The sequence below is a fragment of the Hippopotamus amphibius genome, chromosome 5 (genome assembly GCF_030028045.1).
Source record: "Hippopotamus amphibius kiboko isolate mHipAmp2 chromosome 5, mHipAmp2.hap2, whole genome shotgun sequence".
In the NCBI taxonomy this organism is placed as follows: domain Eukaryota; kingdom Metazoa; phylum Chordata; class Mammalia; order Artiodactyla; family Hippopotamidae; genus Hippopotamus; species Hippopotamus amphibius.
Window position 1 is genome coordinate 82,661,189 of NC_080190.1, and position 19,471 is coordinate 82,680,659.

At 42.0% G+C, this 19,471-nt stretch overlaps 1 protein-coding gene across 5 annotated transcripts in view; it reads right to left on the reverse strand.

The window, feature by feature from the left end:
• The window catches only part of TARBP1 (TAR (HIV-1) RNA binding protein 1), a 65,725-nt gene that overhangs the window by 11,020 nt on the left and 35,234 nt on the right, over window positions 1-19,471 (reverse strand). For 4 of the 5 annotated variants that reach the window (XR_009053847.1, XR_009053848.1, XM_057735963.1 and 1 more), the window contains exons 13-23: window positions 17,139-17,236; window positions 14,033-14,194; window positions 11,688-11,875; window positions 10,881-11,142; window positions 10,583-10,771; window positions 9,058-9,239; window positions 8,820-8,891; window positions 7,380-7,500; window positions 6,404-6,514; window positions 5,669-5,818; window positions 32-118 (exon numbers count right to left, since the gene is read on the reverse strand). Coding sequence is in view for 3 of the 5 variants with exons in the window: in XM_057735963.1 (XP_057591946.1) it covers window positions 32-118; window positions 5,669-5,818; window positions 6,404-6,514; window positions 7,380-7,500; window positions 8,820-8,891; window positions 9,058-9,239; window positions 10,583-10,771; window positions 10,881-11,142; window positions 11,688-11,875; window positions 14,033-14,194; window positions 17,139-17,236 (1,622 nt within the window). In the remaining 2 variants the exon portion in view is untranslated. The remainder of the gene's footprint in view (window positions 1-31; window positions 119-5,668; window positions 5,819-6,403; window positions 6,515-7,379; window positions 7,501-8,819; window positions 8,892-9,057; window positions 9,240-10,582; window positions 10,772-10,880; window positions 11,143-11,687; window positions 11,876-14,032; window positions 14,195-17,138; window positions 17,237-19,471) is intronic. The other variant, XM_057735964.1, reaches the window with a different exon arrangement.

Consider the following 19,471-nt stretch of genomic DNA (forward strand, 5'->3'; position numbering starts at 1 on the left):
TGAACTCTTCTTATAAACAATTTAAACTCACCTTTTCCGGAATATTTTCAGTAATGATGTCCAAGTGTGACACAACTGATAAAAAAGTACAAATGCTTGTTTTAAGGTTTTCTTCACCCTGAAAATAAATGAGATACATGAAACAGTCATTCAAGGCTGCTGTGAGCCCGTGCACTTCAAGGCACCCGGCTGGATGCTGTGGGGCCTGGGACATGAGGCTGGCTCCTCCCGGATGTAGCCAGGGCCTGGGGGGGGGGACGGTAGAGGAGCAAAAGCAAAGAAAGGACAGGAATGTCCTAGAGCCAAACGCCCCCAGCACAACACTCAGCAGACAACCCCGGGCGCTGCCCGCTCAGACGAGGAGCAGTGGAGTCGAGGGTGAGCTCACCGCAGACAGGGAAGGCCTGGCTGGAGAGGGAGGAGAGGGGTGGGGGGCAGGAAGGACAGGGACAGGTGAAAATGAGCAAGGTGAACAAGGACACAGGCATGTGAGAGGCAAAGGCCCCTGCGTGGCAGAGGCGGCAAAGGTTAAATGGGGCCTTGCAGATGCTTAAAAAGCCACGATGGAAAGCTGATTATGAGACCAGAATTCAGAAACCTTCCCAGTAACAATGACTTGGAATTACACGTTTTCTTAATAAGAAAAAACCTGACGAATGCCAGGTAGACTGGAAAGAGACTACAGACACTACAGTTCAGAAACTGTAAGGTTTCTGTACTTAAAGGTAACTCCCTTTAAGAAATGATACAGGACTTCCTAGGTGGCGCAGTGGTAAAGAATCCACCTGCCAATGCAGGGGACACAGGTTCAAGCCCTGCCCTGGGAAGATTCCACATGCCATGGAGCAATTAAGCCCGTGCGCCACAACTATTGAGCCTGTGCTCTAGAGCCCATGAGCCACAACTACTGAGCCCATATGCCGCAACTATTGAAGCTCATGTGCCTAGGGTCCATGCTCCACAACAAGAGAAGCCACTACAATGAGGAGCCTGCCTACCACAATGAAGAGTAGCCCCCACTTGCAGCAACTAGAGAAAGCCCGTGTGCAGCAACAAAGACCCAATGCAGCCAATAAATAATAATAAATAAAATAAATAAATAAATTTATAAAAAAAAAAGAAATGATACAAACAACACGTGAACTTCCATCTGGAGGGAGAGAAGCAGTTACACAGGCAAAGAAGAGAAAGAACATTTCAGGCAAGGGACACAGCACAAATGGCCTTGCGATGAGCAGGAAAGATCAGAAAAGGTCAGAATGGTGCTCAGCCACAAGGGGGTCCTGGATAAAGCGGGCTTCCCAGTGAACAGGCCCTAAGGCGGGCCCTCCCAACTGGGGGGCGTGGTCAGGCCATCTGCTCTGGCCAGTGAGCCACCAGCAAGCAGGAGAGGACCACAGGCTTGGTAAGAGCCAGCACACCAGCCACCTCCTCCTGGAATGGTCGTTCTTAGAACCCTGAGCACCAGAGAGAGAGAAATCCAGCCTCCCATACACACAGGGTCGGCAGTGCCCGGCACCTCAGCTATCCCCACGACTGCAGCTAAGGTGACAAACACGCGGGTGAAGAAGTCCTTGTCAAGTCCCAGCCCAGTACACACCACGTGCAGAACTGCCCAGCCCGATCCAGTCAACCCAGAAGCACGAAAAGTAGTAAAGCACTGTTCACACCCCTGGCCTTTGGAATATTCCAGCAATAGAAAACTGAGCCCACCCGTGCGACTCGAGTGCAGAGATGGGAACGTGGGGCACACGGACTGGACGGGGAGGAGGGCATAGACCACGCGAGACCTGCAGGCCACTCAAGACTTCGGTGTTTGTTCTGAGAGCAGCGTTCTAAGCAGGTGGACGACCTGATCACATTTTCCTTTTGAAGAACCAGCTCTGGCCTCGGTGTGGAGAGTAGACTGAAAGGGAGGGAAGAGGGGATGCAGGTGGTCCAGGGAGGGAGCAGTGCGGTGGACGATGCACCTGGACCAAGGCCTAATGGAGAGACGGGAGATGGTGACTGAGAAACACTCAGGAGGTAAGAGTGACAGGAACTGGTCCTGAGTCAGACGCGTGGCAGGAAAAGCGCTGAGTTTTCCGGTTTGTGCAGCTGTATAGACAGTGGTACTGTTTACAATAGCAGAAAAAAGGTCAAGTTTGGGGCAAAAATAAGGCACTTGGTGTTAGACATTCAAGTTTTAGATGATTTATAAACATTTAAGAAGGATGTCTGCAGTGGGGGTCAGCAAAGTTTTCTGTAAATGACCAAACAGTAAATAAAAATACAGCTGTGAGGTCCATACAGCCTGTTGCAAATGCTTGACTCTCCCTTTAGCTCAAACACAGCCACGGACTATACGTCTACGAACGGGCGTGGCTGCACCCCATCAAACGTGGCCAGGTGGGTGTGGCTGCAGTTGACACTCCTGATTGAGCACTTAGGGGAAGATGTCTGCAACAGAAATATAAATTAGTGGGTCATTCACACCAGATAATAAGTGAATCTGTGACCCAGATAAAACTCACTATAAAACAAGGAGATATAAAGGAAAGAAGGAGGCCCAGCCTTGAAAAGCACTAACATTTAACAGCTGGGGAGGGAAGGAAAAGCCTGGAAAGGACACAAAAAAGAGGGAACAGAGGGGCAGGAGGAACCAGGGAAGTGTGTCCCTGAACCAGCAACAAGGAGGGCGTGAGCAGCGTGGATGGGCGGGGAGACGCAGGAGGAGGCTGACCACGGACCCTGGCAAACAGGGTCTTCTGAGAAGTGACCACACTGGAGGCAGGCCTACTGGACTGACGGTGGGTGAGGAGAACACGAGAAAACCCCGACATCGTGGAACACGGACACCTCTTTCAAGAGGTCTGATTCTGACAGGGTAGGGAGACGGGTGATTATAGGAGAGAGGCGTGAGCAGCTCAGTGTAAATACTTGTAACAGTGGATGAGAAACCATTTGACTGAGAAGGAGAGGCTGGGTGTAGGAGAGAGAACGAGGGCTAAAGGTTCCTGACAAGGCAGACAGGACGCGGAGCCAAAGAACGAGCAGAGGCATCACCTCGACAGCAGACTCAGCTACTTGATGATACAGGAGGGAAGGAGTCTCGGGTGGATATGGGCGGGGTATATTTATTTGTACGACTGTTCTTGAGAAGGGAAAGGTATTCCTATGTGATGGCTTCTCTCTTCTCTAAAACATAAAAGCTAAGGTCATCTGCTTCGAATAAAGGAGGAAAGAGATGTAGTGGACACTGCCCCTTTTTGGATATCGATTCTGAATCCCCTGCCAAGTTCAGGAACTTCTTCCACCTTACAGGTCCTGTGAGAAGCTGGAAATGCCAGATACTCATTTTCCCAGCCTCCTTGCAGCTAGAGAGGGCAACTGACCTGGATCCAGAGATGCCCGCCCTGGATGCTGGGTTGAGAACTCGTTACCCACAGAGAACCACCTCCGTGCAGGCAGCAGAGGCAGCAGGCGGACAGCTGGCCAAGGCTGCAGCACCAGGCATCCAGTGGGGTGAAGCCACGACCCCGGGGGACCTGCCCTACGGCACGCCTGTGGCTGCAGTGCTGGAAGCCACTGAGCCCCAGCTTGTTCCTGCCTGTTTTCTGAGCCGGATTCCGCAGCTTTCCAGGCACTGTGTAAGCTACGTAACCCCCTCTCCTCTGCTGTCTGGTTTACATCACTTAGATTCAATCAGCAAACCTTTTACTTGCATACAGTGAAAAACCCTGACTGATGTCCACAGCAAAATATCTGAAGAGAATATACCAGCTCTGAAAGCTCTTTATGGAAAGTGAGAGACTGAGCGAAGTGGAAAAACAGGACGGAACTGGCAGCGTTACTGCGGACAGGACGGCCAGGAAGGAAGGCCGGGAGCACACAGGAGCCAAGTGCCTTTCGTGAGAACTTCTGAGGTGCTGCTTACCCACTGGAGAGCAGACAAATCAAAGTTAATAAGGGAGCAGGTCTGAGAAGCAACACAAGGAAACAATGTCAACATATGTTTCTTAATTCAATGTACATGGAGAGAAGAGCCAGAAGAGGAATCTTGGAATGGTGAAGAAGAATGCGACTTCCCAAATGAAACAGACATTTGGACTAGAGCTTTGTCACTTCTTAGTGGTGTGACAAGTTGCTTAATCTCTCTGGACTTCAGTTTTTTCACGAAGTAAAATGTAAAACTCCGACCTACTCTCCAGGGTCACTGTGCGGATGCCGCCGCTATGCTTCCCCTAACACCCAGGCTTCGGGCGAGGAGCCTGGGACAGTGGAGGGCGGGGGGCGGGGGGGGTTCCGGCAAAGACAGGCTCATCCGCTTCCTGTTACGCAGGACGAAGTTTGAAGTGATTATGTAAGAGGGCCTGGGAGGGGGCTGGGATGCAGGGAACCAGCAGAGACGGGGAGTGAGGAAAGACAAGGTCAAGGGGCTGGAGAAGGGATCCACAGTGCACAGTCCGCTGCCGCTGTGGGCGTGAAAGGCTGCGTGGTGGTAAGAAAGATGAAGAAAAAGAGAAGGCTGTCTGTAGCTGTGCACGAAGCCCTCCGTGTGTGACTTCTCAAGATGCAGCAGAGCCCAGCAGTGTAAGAAGCACAAGAGAGAAAGGCAAAGAAACTCACTCTCAGAGTTTCATAGGAAAGACAAGAAGACAACAGGACAACAGCCAGATGAAGGAAAAGTCAACAGAATAAGAGTGAAGAACTCAGGGAAAAGTCCCAGAGGGAGATGCACATAAGGACACAGACAGAGAGGAGGAAAAGAAAACAACAGTTTCTCCCCCTGAAGTAGAAAGGAAGACACAGAAAGAGATACTTTTCACACGGAGTAGAAAGCAAGGTCATTTCCTAAGAAAGGGAAGGGTGAACTTGGGAACCAGCAGAAATGTTCGAGGCAAGTATTCAGAACTGATGTTTAGGAACAACTTGCTGTTTATCAGGAAGCCTGCAACTGCAAACTCTATCACTCATCTCAGTATCGATTCCTCAAAAACGATTTTCAAGAAACAAGAATGTCGGGGGTGGGGAGTCAGAGGTGTGGACAAGGGTACAGAGAAAGGAAGAATGGCAGTGAACTGACATCTGTTTTTGGCTGGGTGGTAGCGGCTCCCTTCTACTCTCTCTGCTTTGGATAAGTTTGAAATTTCCCAACTAAGAAATTCTTTAAAAGGTAAGGAATGCTTTTAATTCCTCATCATTCTTCTTCTACTTTTTTTTTTTTTAACTTTTTGGCCGCACCTTGCAGCATGTGGCATCTTAGTACCCCAACCAGGGATCAAAACTGCGCCCCTGCACTTGAAGCGTGGAGTCTTAACCACTGGAATGCCAGGAAGTTCCCAATTCCTCTTCATTCTTATCTCTAAGATCAAAGACACTGCTTGATAAATAAAAATATAAAAGGGACCTATTTCCCTTACTTCTTAATAACAGAAGCCTTTTCCGTCTTTGTTTTATTGGAATAGAAGAACTCTCAGATAAAAATTATGCTCTACTCAAGATAAATGCCAGGGCTTTCTGTCTCCAATAAATTAATTCAAATCCTGCAAAACACAATTTAGGATGTCAGTACATTAGGGGCAGGGCAACTGGCAGCCAGAAAAACAACTATTAGAGTGAAACAATCTCCCAGCATAGCTAAAATTTTTTCTTTATTAAAAAATTATGAAAAATCTCCTTTACTTACGTAAGAAAAACAGTCCCAGAACTTTGGAAGAAATTGAGGGAATTTATGAAGAATTAGAATAATAATCCATTCTATAAAATACTTTATGGACGCCTGATTATTGATGAAGCCAGCCTGGAAAATCTTGTCAATAATTCTATTCAAGAAATTCTGAGAAAAATAAAGCAGACAAATTAAACTGTTGTGGTTATTAATTTTTAAAAATTTACTTTTATTGAGCTATCAGTGGCATACAATGTGTGAGTTCAGGCGTACAGCATGTTGATGTGATACGTTTACATATCGCTGTGTGACTACCACCTTAGCAGCACTGGCTCTCTCGCGTCACACAGTGATTTCTTCTCTGTGGTGGGAAAAATGAAAATCTAGTCTCTTATCAACTTTGAAAATGGTTATTAATTGTAATTAAGAAATAGTCACTATTAAAAAAACAGCTTAAAGTTTTATGGTGGCATCTGAGACTTTAAACCATTAAAATATTAGAATAAAATACTGAGGGAAAAAAAATATATTAAATGGGGCCATGTAAATCAGTTTCCAATTTATTTCTACAACACCTAATTGCCTTAGTGTTCTATTTAAAAAGACTTCTGAATAACTTCAATTTTAAGACGAAAGTATAAATTTTAAGCAGATGACTCTCTCAGTTTTAAAGTACCACATGACAGTTTCTACTATATAGTTATTCATATGAAAACATTAGGCTTAAAGGTACAAACCTAATAAATGTTATACCTGATCGAACCTGGGGAAGAGTACGAGCAGAGTCTGCCATATTCGGTTTTTCACCCTGTGCTGTTGAGAATTCACATAGTATCGCGTTCTTGACTTGGACACCAATTCATCCTGGGGGGAGGGTGGGATCAATATTAAATTACCTACTGAATTTGTGATTAATGAAAACAAAAGCAATGACAACTTTGAGCTTAAAAGGTATAAACTGGGCATAGGAGCCTGTTACACTCCAAAAGGCAGAAGGATAAAAAAGACACTTTTTTATGATACTTTTTCTAAGTTTCCTTTCAAAGCAATGAATTTTGCTGCTTTTGCTTAACTTATCTGCTTTTTTTAAAAAATATTTTATTATTTTTATTTATTTATTTATTTATTTATTTATTTATTTATTTATCTTGGCCATGCTGTGCGGCATACAGGATCTTAGTTCCCCGACCAGGGACTGAACCCACGCCCCTTGCATTGAAAGCGTGGAGTCTTGACCACTGGACCACCATGGAAGTCTAAACTTCTCTGCTTTTAAAATTAGAAAAGGAATCATACAACTGTGCTTAGTATAAAATGTACTTGGAAATATACTCCTTTCCTTGTGCCCAGTTAAGGGGGAAACATGAGGTCACAGAGGTGGACTTTGCACTAAAAATTTTTTTAAGTTTATCATATTTTGGTAAATAGTGACAGATCTGAAGAAAATATATTAGCAAGGGGATATAATGCCCCTTGATTGTGTAAGTTTGGAATATGGGATCTGCAATTTGATACAAAGACCACTAGGACAGGGGCACCACAGTCAATGCCATCACCAGACACACGGCAACAGCAGCACCGAGCCCTTCTGCATCTGCCGTGCTCTCCCCTGCTTTAATGGTCTGTGCTGTCTAAATTCAGCCAACTGCCAGGTTTACTTTTGTTACATCACTGCTAGTGCTTAAGCTGCTAAGTTAAGATACTTTAAGGTGAAATAAAGTGTATTTACTTTATCTAATAGCTTGATTGCAAGATCTTCCATAAACAACTTATGAGATATATTTGAGCCATCTAATAAACACAGGAATTTGATGGCACAAATTCTCACGTAATGGTCCTCTCTTTTAGTACTAAAAAACATAAAATGATAGATTATGTTAGTACATTTCCAAAACAAAAAAAAATACATTAGGTATCAGTTTCAAAATATCAAAACTTTCCAAAGTTTTCTAAAATTAAGTAACTTCATATTTAATGACAATGCTTTTTGGTTCAGGATAGACAGTGGAAAATAACAAACGAATATATCAACAGGAGAGCCTGTACACAAAGTCTGAATGAGCACAATTTCACCCAAACTTCTGGAAAAACAGTGCACACACTACTGACACTGGGTCAATAATATCTTATCCGTGGACAACACAGATCGGAGCTCATGACCCTGGTCCTGGAAGAGGACCAGAGACACCTCCTGCTCAGGGCAAGAATACACATCAGCACCTGGACGCCATCCTAACTGTGCAGTGTAAACACACGTCTCTAAGTGAAGGGCAGACGCAGGAAGCACTCACTGTGTGTGCTAAGCGTCCCACATTTTCTGTATCCAAATGTAGAAAAATAAATTCAATGAAATTGTTAATAAGTATTTACAAGTTCATTAAAACTATTAAAATGTGAATGTCATTTTAATTTAACATCTATCTAGTAGAAATCAAAATATTCTGCAACCCTCAGCTAAAGAATTTCACTTATTGTTATACTATAACCCAGCCAAGAAAACAAAAAATTAAAACAATTAACAATGAAAAATGTATATATTTAGTGACGAGTGACAGATGATTTAAAACATAGCTATGACTCAGAATAATAAACACTTTGTGATAACCAGACACAATTATCATTTGTTGTCCTAAACTCTAAAATCAAAGTGAATCATGACAGCACTATTTATTATCCTTATAAACAACTCCCTCAACACACAAATTTTTGAAAATTATGTGAGAAAATAAAAACTTTTAAAAAAAGCTCCAAAAAAAATTATTTCAGCGGTTAGATAAAGACTAGGCTGATTCCAGACATCAAAACTTTAGGGTCTATTCCAATAGCACAGTGACTTGTTAAATAGTGAATTTTAGCCAAAAAAAAAAAAAAAAAAATCCCTGTGTGCGCTGATGATCACCCCTCCACCCAAAAAAAGAAGAGGGATAGGGATTGTATGTTCCCTGCAGTTACTTCCTTATTTATGCTGGACTTTGCACTAAGTTTTTTTTTAAGCTTATCAAATTTTAGTAAATAGCAACAGATCTGAAGAAAATATATTAGCAAGAAAATATAGTTTCTAACACAATTTTGGAAGCTCATGCAATATCTTATACAGAATGTCTCTCATATGATGTTATATTTTGAATATTCCATTTATATGAAGACATGGAGGACCCACCATACTTACTTTTCAATAACAACGTTCGCTGCACACTCACGTCCAAGATTTTCTATGAAGGTCTGTACATCCTGAATAAGTCTTTCCATAAAAAAAACATGTGACAAAGAACAAGTTTTAGAGGAAAAAAATTAAAGTCCCAAATTAAAAGTTAATTAATATTCTTCTAATTGAAAGCCTTAAAATAAAGATACAATTCTACCCAGAGACACTTAATATGAGAAGCTGAAATAATGGCATCCTTTACCTTTGATCACGCCGAAACACTGTTCCAAATATACACGCCTCAAGGACAAGTTCACTGTAATTTTTAGCACTAGATAAAGACACATTTGAAGCAGAAACTATCCAAGATTTGCAGCAATAACTTATCAGTATATTGAAGACTCCAGTTTTTATAGCAGACATTTCAATTATCCTGTACATAATCTGGAATGAAATACAATACTTACACTTTATCCTTTGACCAATTAAGTTTTTTCAAAAAACAAAATTCGTGTTGCTGAAAATTATTACTTGAATGGCTTCAAATGATATTTTCAACATAACCATACACAGTCTAAAAAATTAATAATTCTTTATCGTTTGCAAGGTGATAACCAATCACAGAATGCTAATTTTCATTTCTTAATACTAAAAATAAATAACATTTTACTGATACTGATATTCACCCAGAACTTCCCCAGAGGAACAACTGCCCAGAGTGATAGAATGAAAGGGAGAAAAAACACCTCACCCTTGACATCTTCAGCTTTCTTTGCATGTGCCAGGGGCCTCCCTTCCACCGAAGCAAATGAGGCCATACTCTCTAAGTGTGTACCGTGCGGCAGGAAAGGACGCAGAGGCAGCACAGAGATGGCAGGCTAATAAATGGATTTATTTTCCATCTTCCCCTTTGCATAGGTGTATGTGAATCTGAGGCGTGACGTAATGCCATCACCTTACGTTCCCTACTGTGTACCAGTGACTGTAAATACAAATGCTTCCAGAAACCCGGAAGACCTTTTCATAAGGCTCTATTCAGAGAAACAGGTCTTTGAACAAGAAAAGCAACAGCGCAGACGCACTGACAAATGGCACCTGATGTCTGCCCTCAGAGCGGGAGAAAGCAAGCCCTGGAGTGGAGCCGGAGAAAGGGTGTGCCCGCCTGGCTGGCCACTGCTGTCACAGAGCAATGCCTGGTGTTGCCGGCTCATCCAATTTCCCAAGGGAAGAGGAAACACAGATTTTCGTGCAAATTTCTCAATTCTTGAAAGCTGGCAACTAATTCAAAAACTTTCAGTTTGATTATATGAACCAAGTATGTTTGTAAGGCAGATGTGGTTCATGGGCCACTGTTCTGCAGCTACTCCTCTATACCTAACAGATTTTCTTGTTCTTACTCACGACACTGAAGAAGGTTCAAAATATTTACTGACTGAATAAATAAATAACAACAAATCTTATATGTAGTTATATATATAACTGTCTTCTTCCTCTGCTACAGGTCACACAAATTAAAATGAAAACAAAAATTTCCCTCTTTTTTCTAAAATCAGATTCATAGAAACAGAAAGTAGAACGGTGCTTGCCGGGGGCTGCAGGGGGTGGGGTGGGGCAGGGGAGATGTTCAACGGTGACAGAGCTTCAGTTCCACAAGATGAGAAAGTAGCTCTGGGGATCTGTCACAATTACGTACATACAGTTAACACTACTGAACAGTACACTTAAAAATGGTTAAGATGCTAAATCTTACATTACATATTTTTTATCCCAATTTTTTAAAAAGTTACCTCTTTTATTTTGAAATATGCCTGGCCCTTGATTTTTGCAGCAATGGTAAGGACTTTGGGATCAAAAACAAACTCAACGAAAGCTTTTAAATTAGACCAGAATATCAGCTGAGTGTCGCTTAAAGAAGCTGTGATTTTCCACGCCATGTCAAAAGACTCCATGCAGAGTGATTCCGAGGAGGTCAGAAGCTGGCAGGGAAACAACGAAAAAAGAAAGAAATACGTAATTATCACAATTTCAGAAACTGATGGTCTGTTCTTACGGTTATTCTTCAATTCAGGTCTCGCTATATCTTACCTTGGGAACCAAAATTTTCATGCAACGGAACACAGGTAAAACTTGATCAGAAGGAAGAATTGTGAGGGCCTCTAGTGCAGACTGCAAAGTTCTTATGGGCATTTGAACAGCAGGTAGAATGGGTTCCAGAATTTCACCCTCTGAGGCTGGTATAAGGGTGTGGTATTTTTTCAACAAGAAAGAGACGCAGACCCACTGGTCATGAATATACTGTGCAACTATTTTCCCCCATCCTTGGGAAGATGATGATTCTTCAAAAAAACTGAGACAAAAAATAAAGTCACTACCCCATCCTTCCTTAAGTCTGTCTCAATTTCTTTTGCATGTAGCAGTACACTATCCTTACGTGGGGGGGAATTAAACAGTCATTATTAAATATCCTGTCTACCAAAAAACAAACTGCATAAACCTCAAATTCCTAATTACCCGGCAAGTAGGTATTTTCACTCACTTTAAATGATTCACTAAAAACTAAATGCAGAAAAGTTAATGGGTTTCCAGTAACAGGGATGAATAATGTGCTAATGTTATCATCCTGAAAGGAGCCTCATCTCGAAGCTTCCATATTAAGTAAGGTTGAGCAATCAGCAATTATCTCAATGACTGAAACAAAAATAGACTTTTATTTATTCATATTTTTGGCCACGTCCTGCAGCACGTGGGGTCTTAGTTTCCCAGACCAGGGACTGAACCTGCACCCCCTGCAGTGGAAGCTCTGGACCGCCAGGGAAGTCCCCCAGATGGATTTTTCAAGGTTAGCAAAAGATGCCTTTCATGTACATGCTGCTCTCCAAGGGGTGAACACACCTGCTGCCCTCCTCTGCGTGGGGCTTCTGCAGCGTCTGATTGAGCTGGAGAGAGGAGAGGAATCTTTCCATGGGTCCCACATCCAGAGAGTTCTGCTGTAGCTCCGGCTTCTGGTCAATGGCCTGGCACACCATGGCCAAGGCAGCCATACTAACGATTCTCTGAATCTGTCCACCCAGTGTGGGCTCCTGGGGAGGAAACAGGACACTTTTACTGAACATAAGCAAACCCTAACCAGTAAGGACCTGCGCTCCACTTATGGGAGTCTCATGCCTTCCTTTCCCTCTTCGTGCCTGTTACTGAACATCAGAGGAAATAAAAGGAAATCCAATATATGTCACTCAGTTGTACCATTTCTGTACAGACTGGTGGCAAACAAACAAAGTGGCAATAAAAAGTCAGCAATTCAGACTAAAAGACAATCTGGATACAAGTTTCCTATGGGTGAGTCTTATTTCAACTGTTTGGCTGAAGTAGACAAAAAAAAAAAAGACGCCTGGCATACATATAAACAACTCAGCTGCACGCTGCCTTTGGCAAGGTGACACAGCATAGCAGTTAAGAGCTAGACTCACAAACCTCATGGCCTAAGTCTGAACCCTGGCTCTGCACTTACCACCAGCTGACTGTGGACACACGACATCTTGGTTTACTCATCTGTAAAATGGGGACAGTCATAGAATTTACTTCACACGATTCTTGTGAAGATTAAATAAATGGGTTATTTCGTGTAAAGCGCTTGGAACTCTGGAACTCTACAGGTAGGAGATAAAGGAGGAAACTAGACAACCTGGTTTTGTTCTTACAGAGAGAAAATCAGTAATCTCAACCAAGAAGGCAGGAGTGCAGCTAAGAACCTAGACAGGGCAAACCTGTCTCCCAAATACTGCCCCCTCACCAGTAACCTCTCTACAGAAAGGAACCTTCGACCACTTTTCCATACCTTCCCTCACCACCTCCAGAGTACATCAAGTATCTCTACGGATAAATTTTACTTAGCAACTCTGCCAATACAGGAAATAAAATTTAGGGCTACTTTCGAGCCAATATGGTCCTATTAACCTTAATGTAATTCAGTGAATTACTAAAGAAAGCAAACCAATCTTTATAAAAATCACTGTGGTGTGGTTCATGACTCTGGTCTACATTCAAAACTCCCAGTGTCCCTTCATAACACTGATCCACTAATATGCAGTAGACAGGATGCTGGAGTGCTAATCAGTCCTCCCTGTAATTTTCTTTTAGGACATTTCTTGCAAACTACTTTAAAAATTAGATTATTAAAGCAAACAAGTAACTATTTTAATTAGCAGCCTGGACCAGACTATGATTCAGCTTGACTTTTACAATCCCTTACCACGAGTTAAGTGAAAACAGCTAACATTTACTGGAGACTTTCTATGTGCCAGGTACTGTTCTGGTAAAGGTTTCCCATGCATGAGCTTGTGTTTAATTCTCACATCAACCCTGTAAAAGCCTCATTTGCAGGTGCAGTAAATGAGACACAGAGAGGTTAAGTAAGTTTCCCAAGGTCACACAGCTAGTAAGGATAAAACCAGGATTCACAACCAGGAAGTCTAACTCTAAAGCCTGTGCTCATAACCACTACGCTTTATTATACGGTGGTTCAGAAATGCCTCTAGGTACTAAAATCTAGTGGAGAAGACATATACACATAAATTATTCCAAAAGCAAGTAAGATGGAAATAAACACAGAAACGGAGGTGTAAAGAGCAATAGATAAATGAAGAAAAGAACGAGACACTGATCCGAGAAGGCCTTTAAGAGAAAATGTACTTTGAGCTGGGACGAAAAGGATGCACTGGATACGGACAAGTTTATGCTGAGGGGAGGCATTCCCAGTGGAAGGAAAGACACAATGAAAGCCCAGGTGAGGCAGGATACGGTGTGTGCCTGCGACCCGCGAAGCTCCCCGTCGTGGTCTAGTGTGACTGCAGCTACGGGGCTCTGTGGGGGGGAAGGGGAAAGGCTGGGAACGACTGGGCTGGAAAACGAGGCAGGAAGCCAAGTATGGAGGCTCTGGACCCCAGACTGGTGAAGCTGGACACCTTCAAGTGCCCCTTACTGGTACCCGGGCAGAAACCTAGTGAAAATCCACTATCTGCATCAAAACGATTTTAAGACTGTAGTCACCACACCTTTGCTATATACCTAATATTATGATAAGAGTCCCAATCTTCATCAAATATTATGAACAAAGGATATTATTTTCAAAAGCAAACTTCAGCAGATGCTTTTTATGTATCAAACATTGTCTAATAGTCAATACGTATTCTGTGTATGCCTGACTCAACATAACTGCAAGCCTTGAAGCAGAGGATTACCTGTCCACGGTCCATCTCTTGAAGATGCCGAATGGATGCATTTTTCAAAGGAGAAATAACTCTCCAAATAGGGTTGCCTCTTTTCCACCCAACCTTCAAGTGGAGATCTATAAGTTCAGTCAACACCATCAGGTACAAATGGCAACGATCCAGATCTGAAACCTAAGAGAAACAATAAAACACTTAACAAGCAGGGTTCGTGATTTTCACAAAGCTACGAGAGTTTAGGCAGGAAATAAATTAGTTTATCTAAAAGTTGTGAATGATGACATGGATGAGGGGAGAAGCCATCTCCTCCAAGCAGCCTTCCATCAACTCCACATGCAGAGCTAAGCACGCCCTCCCCTGTGCTTAGACAGCAACTCTGCATTCAGCACGAGCACACATGACTTAGCCGGCTCCCCACCTTGATTACGAGAGCCCGGAAGGCAGAAACGCTGTGGTACTGATTCTTGATCCCAGGCGAACACATTATAAATGACCACAATAACAAGTATAGCAACTGCCTCTTCCTCTGCTTCAGGCAGTTGTTAGTGTTCCTTTCTTACAAGGAAGGTCACTGTCCCACTTTCCTAAGATGATGACTAAGTTCAGAGAGGTTAAACAACTCATCCAGCATCTCAGAGCTGGTAAGCAGCGGACAGAATTAAACACAGGTCTTTCTTGACGCAGAGACACAGGCAGGCTGGGTTTGGTCCAGCTCTACCATCACCAGCTCTGTGACCTATGGCAAGTGACCTAACCTCTTTGAGCCTCAGGTTCCTAAACTGTAAAATGGATAGGGTAGTATCTCTCCATCACAGGGTTTTTGAAAATATTAAGTGAGAGAAAGCATGCTGAAGAGACGGGCCCTGCGTGGTAGCTTTGGTTATAATTACTGTGCCAGTTACTCTACCCTCAGACTTCCGTGGCACAAAAGCAGCACGGAATTCATTCAGTTTATCAGTTTTTACTGAGCCAGGCACTTTGCCAAGCACTAGGATACGATGCAGAGAGAAGATAACAACTGCAGGACTTGGTGCCAGGCTGAACGCAGCGGGTGAGAGTGAGGGATGAAGGTGCAGGGGAGGATTCCTAAGTTTTAGGCTTGAAGAAACTGGTTGGATCACATACATCCACTGAGAAGGGAACCTGGGGTGGGGGAAGGCGGATAACCTCCTGTAGGTATGATAAGAGGTTCAGTTTTTTGTTTTTGTGTTTTAATTTTTTATTTTATTTTATTTTATTTTATTTTTTTTTGCTGTGTCAGATCTTCATTGCTGCATGCGGGCTTTCTGTAGTTGTGGTGAGCAGGGGCTACTCTTCGTTGTGGTGGGCGGGCTTCTCAGTGCAGTGACTTCTTTCATCACGGAGCACAGGCTCTAGGTGTGCAGGCTCCAGTAGTTGTGGCACACGGGCTCTAGAGCACAGGCTCGGTAGTTACACTGCAAGGACTTAGTTGCTCCCCGGCATGTGGGATCTTCCCGGACCAGGGATTGAACCCATGTCCCTTGCATTGGCAGGCAGATTCTTAACCACTGCACCACCAGGGAAGTCCCAGGTGGTCAGTTTTACATATTGTACGTGTGGGAAATTCAACCCGAGTTGTCAAATAGCAATTGGCTGAATGGGGGTTCAGCTCAGAAGGGTAGTCGGAGGTGGAGATGGATGTGGGGGTCCCTGGCATAACTGAAGCTGCGGATGCTGATGAGGCCACCCAGACAGGAGAGGATGAGAAAAGGAGGGGCCCAGGCCAACCTAGAAAACTCTGACTTCCAAGGCTGCACAGCAGAGAATGCACATTCACGGGACAGCCAGTTGTTAAATAATTGACCATCACACTGCTGAGGGGAAGGGAAGTGGGGGAAAGAGATTTTTACTAAACTCTAATAAGCTACCAAACACACGCACTTAACTGGGAATTCTAATGCCTAATGTATCAGAGGAGATTTTTCAAAATAATTTTAAATTATTATATAGAGTTTACTTTTTAAAATCTATGCATCTGAAAGATAAAATCAGATTAACCTTTCCCTTTTTAAAGCTATTTTTAACTTCAAATTCCAAACAAATGACATTTACATTGTATAATGGGTACATGGAGGTTCATTATACTTCTTGTGTATGTCTGAAAACTTCCATAATACAACGGGAAAGTAATACTGATAACAACAAAGTGATATTGGAACAAAATAAGAAAAGTTACTTCTTTATTAAATGCCTTCTTGGAAATGTAGGTGTAGCAAAACTACTATTAACAATTGTTTAAGAAGAGAAATGCTTAAGATAAACACTCCCCTCCTCCAGAGGGTTTTTTCCTTGCCTTCTATCATAATATCTCAAGTCTTTTGATATAAAATTTGTTTTTTTATATTTTCACACTTGCTTATCAGATATCAAACAAATGTCCTCACTGGATATTCTCACAAAAGTTGTTAAGATAAGTATGTTTTCTCACTCTATTGACAGTCTAATGGTTGTAATTGCTTCAGCATTTGTCCCTAGAGATTTCAACATCCCCAAATTAAGAATAATAAGGCATTCCTATAAAACCGGTATTTTCAAAATATTCTTGAAGGGAGAAAACTTTAATTTTTTTCAGATGTCCTAGAAAGAACAAATCATGTGGAGAGTAGAGACAGAGACGGTAGCTATGTTCACAGAGCACCTTCTTCACCTCAGATCAATTATTCCCAACTCTAACTGCATTTCACGATCATGCAGAGAGCTTAAAAAATATACGTGACCTGATAACCTGCCCCCATCCCAAACCTGCCAAGTCAGACTCTCTGGATACTGTGACCAAACATGCACTGACGAGGCTACATACTTCAAACATGTTACACCATTTGACAGTCTCTAAGCCCTAGGAAGCAGATGTACTATCTCCACTTCGCAGATGACCAGACTGAGGCTCAGAAAAGCTACATAACGTTCCCAAGATCAGTTACACAGACTGAAATGGAATTAGGAGACCCCAAAGCTTAAGTTTTTTTCTGCTCCCAAAGACCACTTTTCGAGAAACTATCACATTAATTTTCTTTTCAACTTAATACAGTGCCTGCCAGTCAGTAATCACTCAAAATATTGATGAACAGTCTGAAAAGTTACTCCAATAAATACTTACACTACTTAGTTCATTCATAGTAAGTCTTCTGAGAATAAATTCGGAAATGCTCTCTGTAGTAGACATGACGAAGTTCTGAAGAAGAGTAAACACCTCATCTGTATGGGGAAGAAAAAAGTGCGCAACTAAAATGATAGAAATAAGTTATTTGGTACAAAGTACACCAGATATGCTAGGAAAAGTTCAGCTATGTTAAGCATATGCGTGAATCACGTACCAAAAGTGGATTCTAATAATATAACAGTCATTGATACCACGGGGATAACTACAATTAATCTTAAAAATCATTTAGGAGTTTTAGTTCTGGATAAGATGGAACAAAGACGCACTGCCCTCTCTCACTGAATGCAGCTACGAAACCTGGCTGGAATATTCAAAATAGCCATTTGAAGACTCAAAGGCAAAAAGCAGCAGATGGACTCAGAAAGAAGTAACCCTGAACAGAGGTGTTTGCTCTGGTCCTCCTGCAGACTGGACCCAGATGGAGGGGTGGTCAGGAAGGTGGGCAGCAGACTGGGCCCCCAATTCCTGGTCCAGGAATGAAAAAGGAGAATCTTGGAGAACCCGACGATGAGTGCTTTGGGGATTCCAGAGAGGGAGGTGCACAGGAAAAGGGCCCCAGCAAGTGGTTTATGAAGTGCTGGGCTTACCCCTGAGCTGCTAGGCCTGATATGATACTATTCAGCACATCAGAGACTTTCAGAACTGAGCTAACACACAGCTGTGCAGGTGCCAGCTGGCTGCCAGAGGCACCACATGGGGCACAGGTCAAGACAGCACTGCAAAGCACTTGACAACAAAGCTGACAGTGGAACCAGCACTCACAGAAGCTGGAGCATCAGGAATTGAGGCCTAAACCAAGCCAGGCTGACTGTCTGCTACACAAAAATATCAATACTGTCCATAGGATCTAAACAAGATCCAGGGTCTTACAGCATAATATTCAAAATATCTAGAGTACAATCCAAAATAACTGGGTACATGAAGCGTGAGCTTCTTCCTAGCTCACATGGGAAAAGAATCTACAAACGATAACACCAAGATGATGGTGATGTTAGAATAACCTGACTCAGACTTTAAAGCAGCTATTAAAAAAATGCTCAACAATCAGTCAACACACACTCTTGAAACAAATGGAAAAGCAGAAAGTCTCGGCAAAGAAATAGAAGATATATACAAAAACCAAATAAGAGAGTTTATCACTGAAAGTACAATAACTGAAAATTTTAAAACTCACTGTATGGAATTAATAGAAAGGAGATGCAAGAGAAAAGAATCCATGAACTTGAAAACAGATCAATAAAATATGCAATCGGACAGTGTAGCCAGACTGCTGACAACTGAAAACAAAGAAACAATCTTGAAAGCACAGAGAAACAACTTATTACCTCAGGGAAAAATGATGTGAATGATTACAGAGTTCTAATGAAAAATCATGGAGGCCAGAAGCAAATGGAACCCTTTTAAATTGCTGAGAGAAAAGACCTATCAAACCAGAATTTTATATCCAACAAAAATATTATTCAGAAGGCAAAAAAAACACATTCTCAGATGAAGGAAAACTATGAGAATTCATTGCCAACAAACTTGCTACAAAAGAAATATTAAAAGATATTTTTCGAACAAAAGGTATACAATGCCACAGGAAAACATGGACCATCAGGGATGAAAGAGCAAAAGAAACTGTAAATACCTTAGTAAATACAACAGACACTTCTCTTGAGTCTTTAAAGTGTGTTTTATGGGTGAGAGCAAAAAACATAACATTGTCTGGTAGGGTTTTCAACAAATTTAGATGTAAGACATCTACAATAAATGGGGTAGAGTAGGTTAAGGTAGTAACATTTCTACGTTAATTTTAAGTGGTAAAGTATTAATTCTAAGCCAACTGTAAAAAGCATGTACATCGTAATCCCTAGAGTAATCACAAAAAGCTTTCAATATTTAGTTAAAAACAAACAAAAAAACCAAAAAAACAAAAGATAATTAAAATGGAAGACAAAATAATGTTCAAACTGCCCAAAAGAAGCCAGAAGAAGGGAAGGAAGAAACAAAAAACAGATGGAATAAACAGAATACAAAAAACAAAATGCCTTAAAACCAAACATATATAAGTAATTATATTAAGTACAAATAGTCTAGACCAATTAAAAGACACAGTCAGAATGGGTTAAAAAAAAATCATGATTATATACTGTCTATAAGAAATTCATTTTAAATATAATGCCCTAAATAAAAGTACAAAGTCAGAAAAAAAAAAATACCACACAAATTCTAATTAAAAGAAAATAGGAGGGCTTCCCTGGTGGCAAAGTAGTTAAGAATCCTCCTGC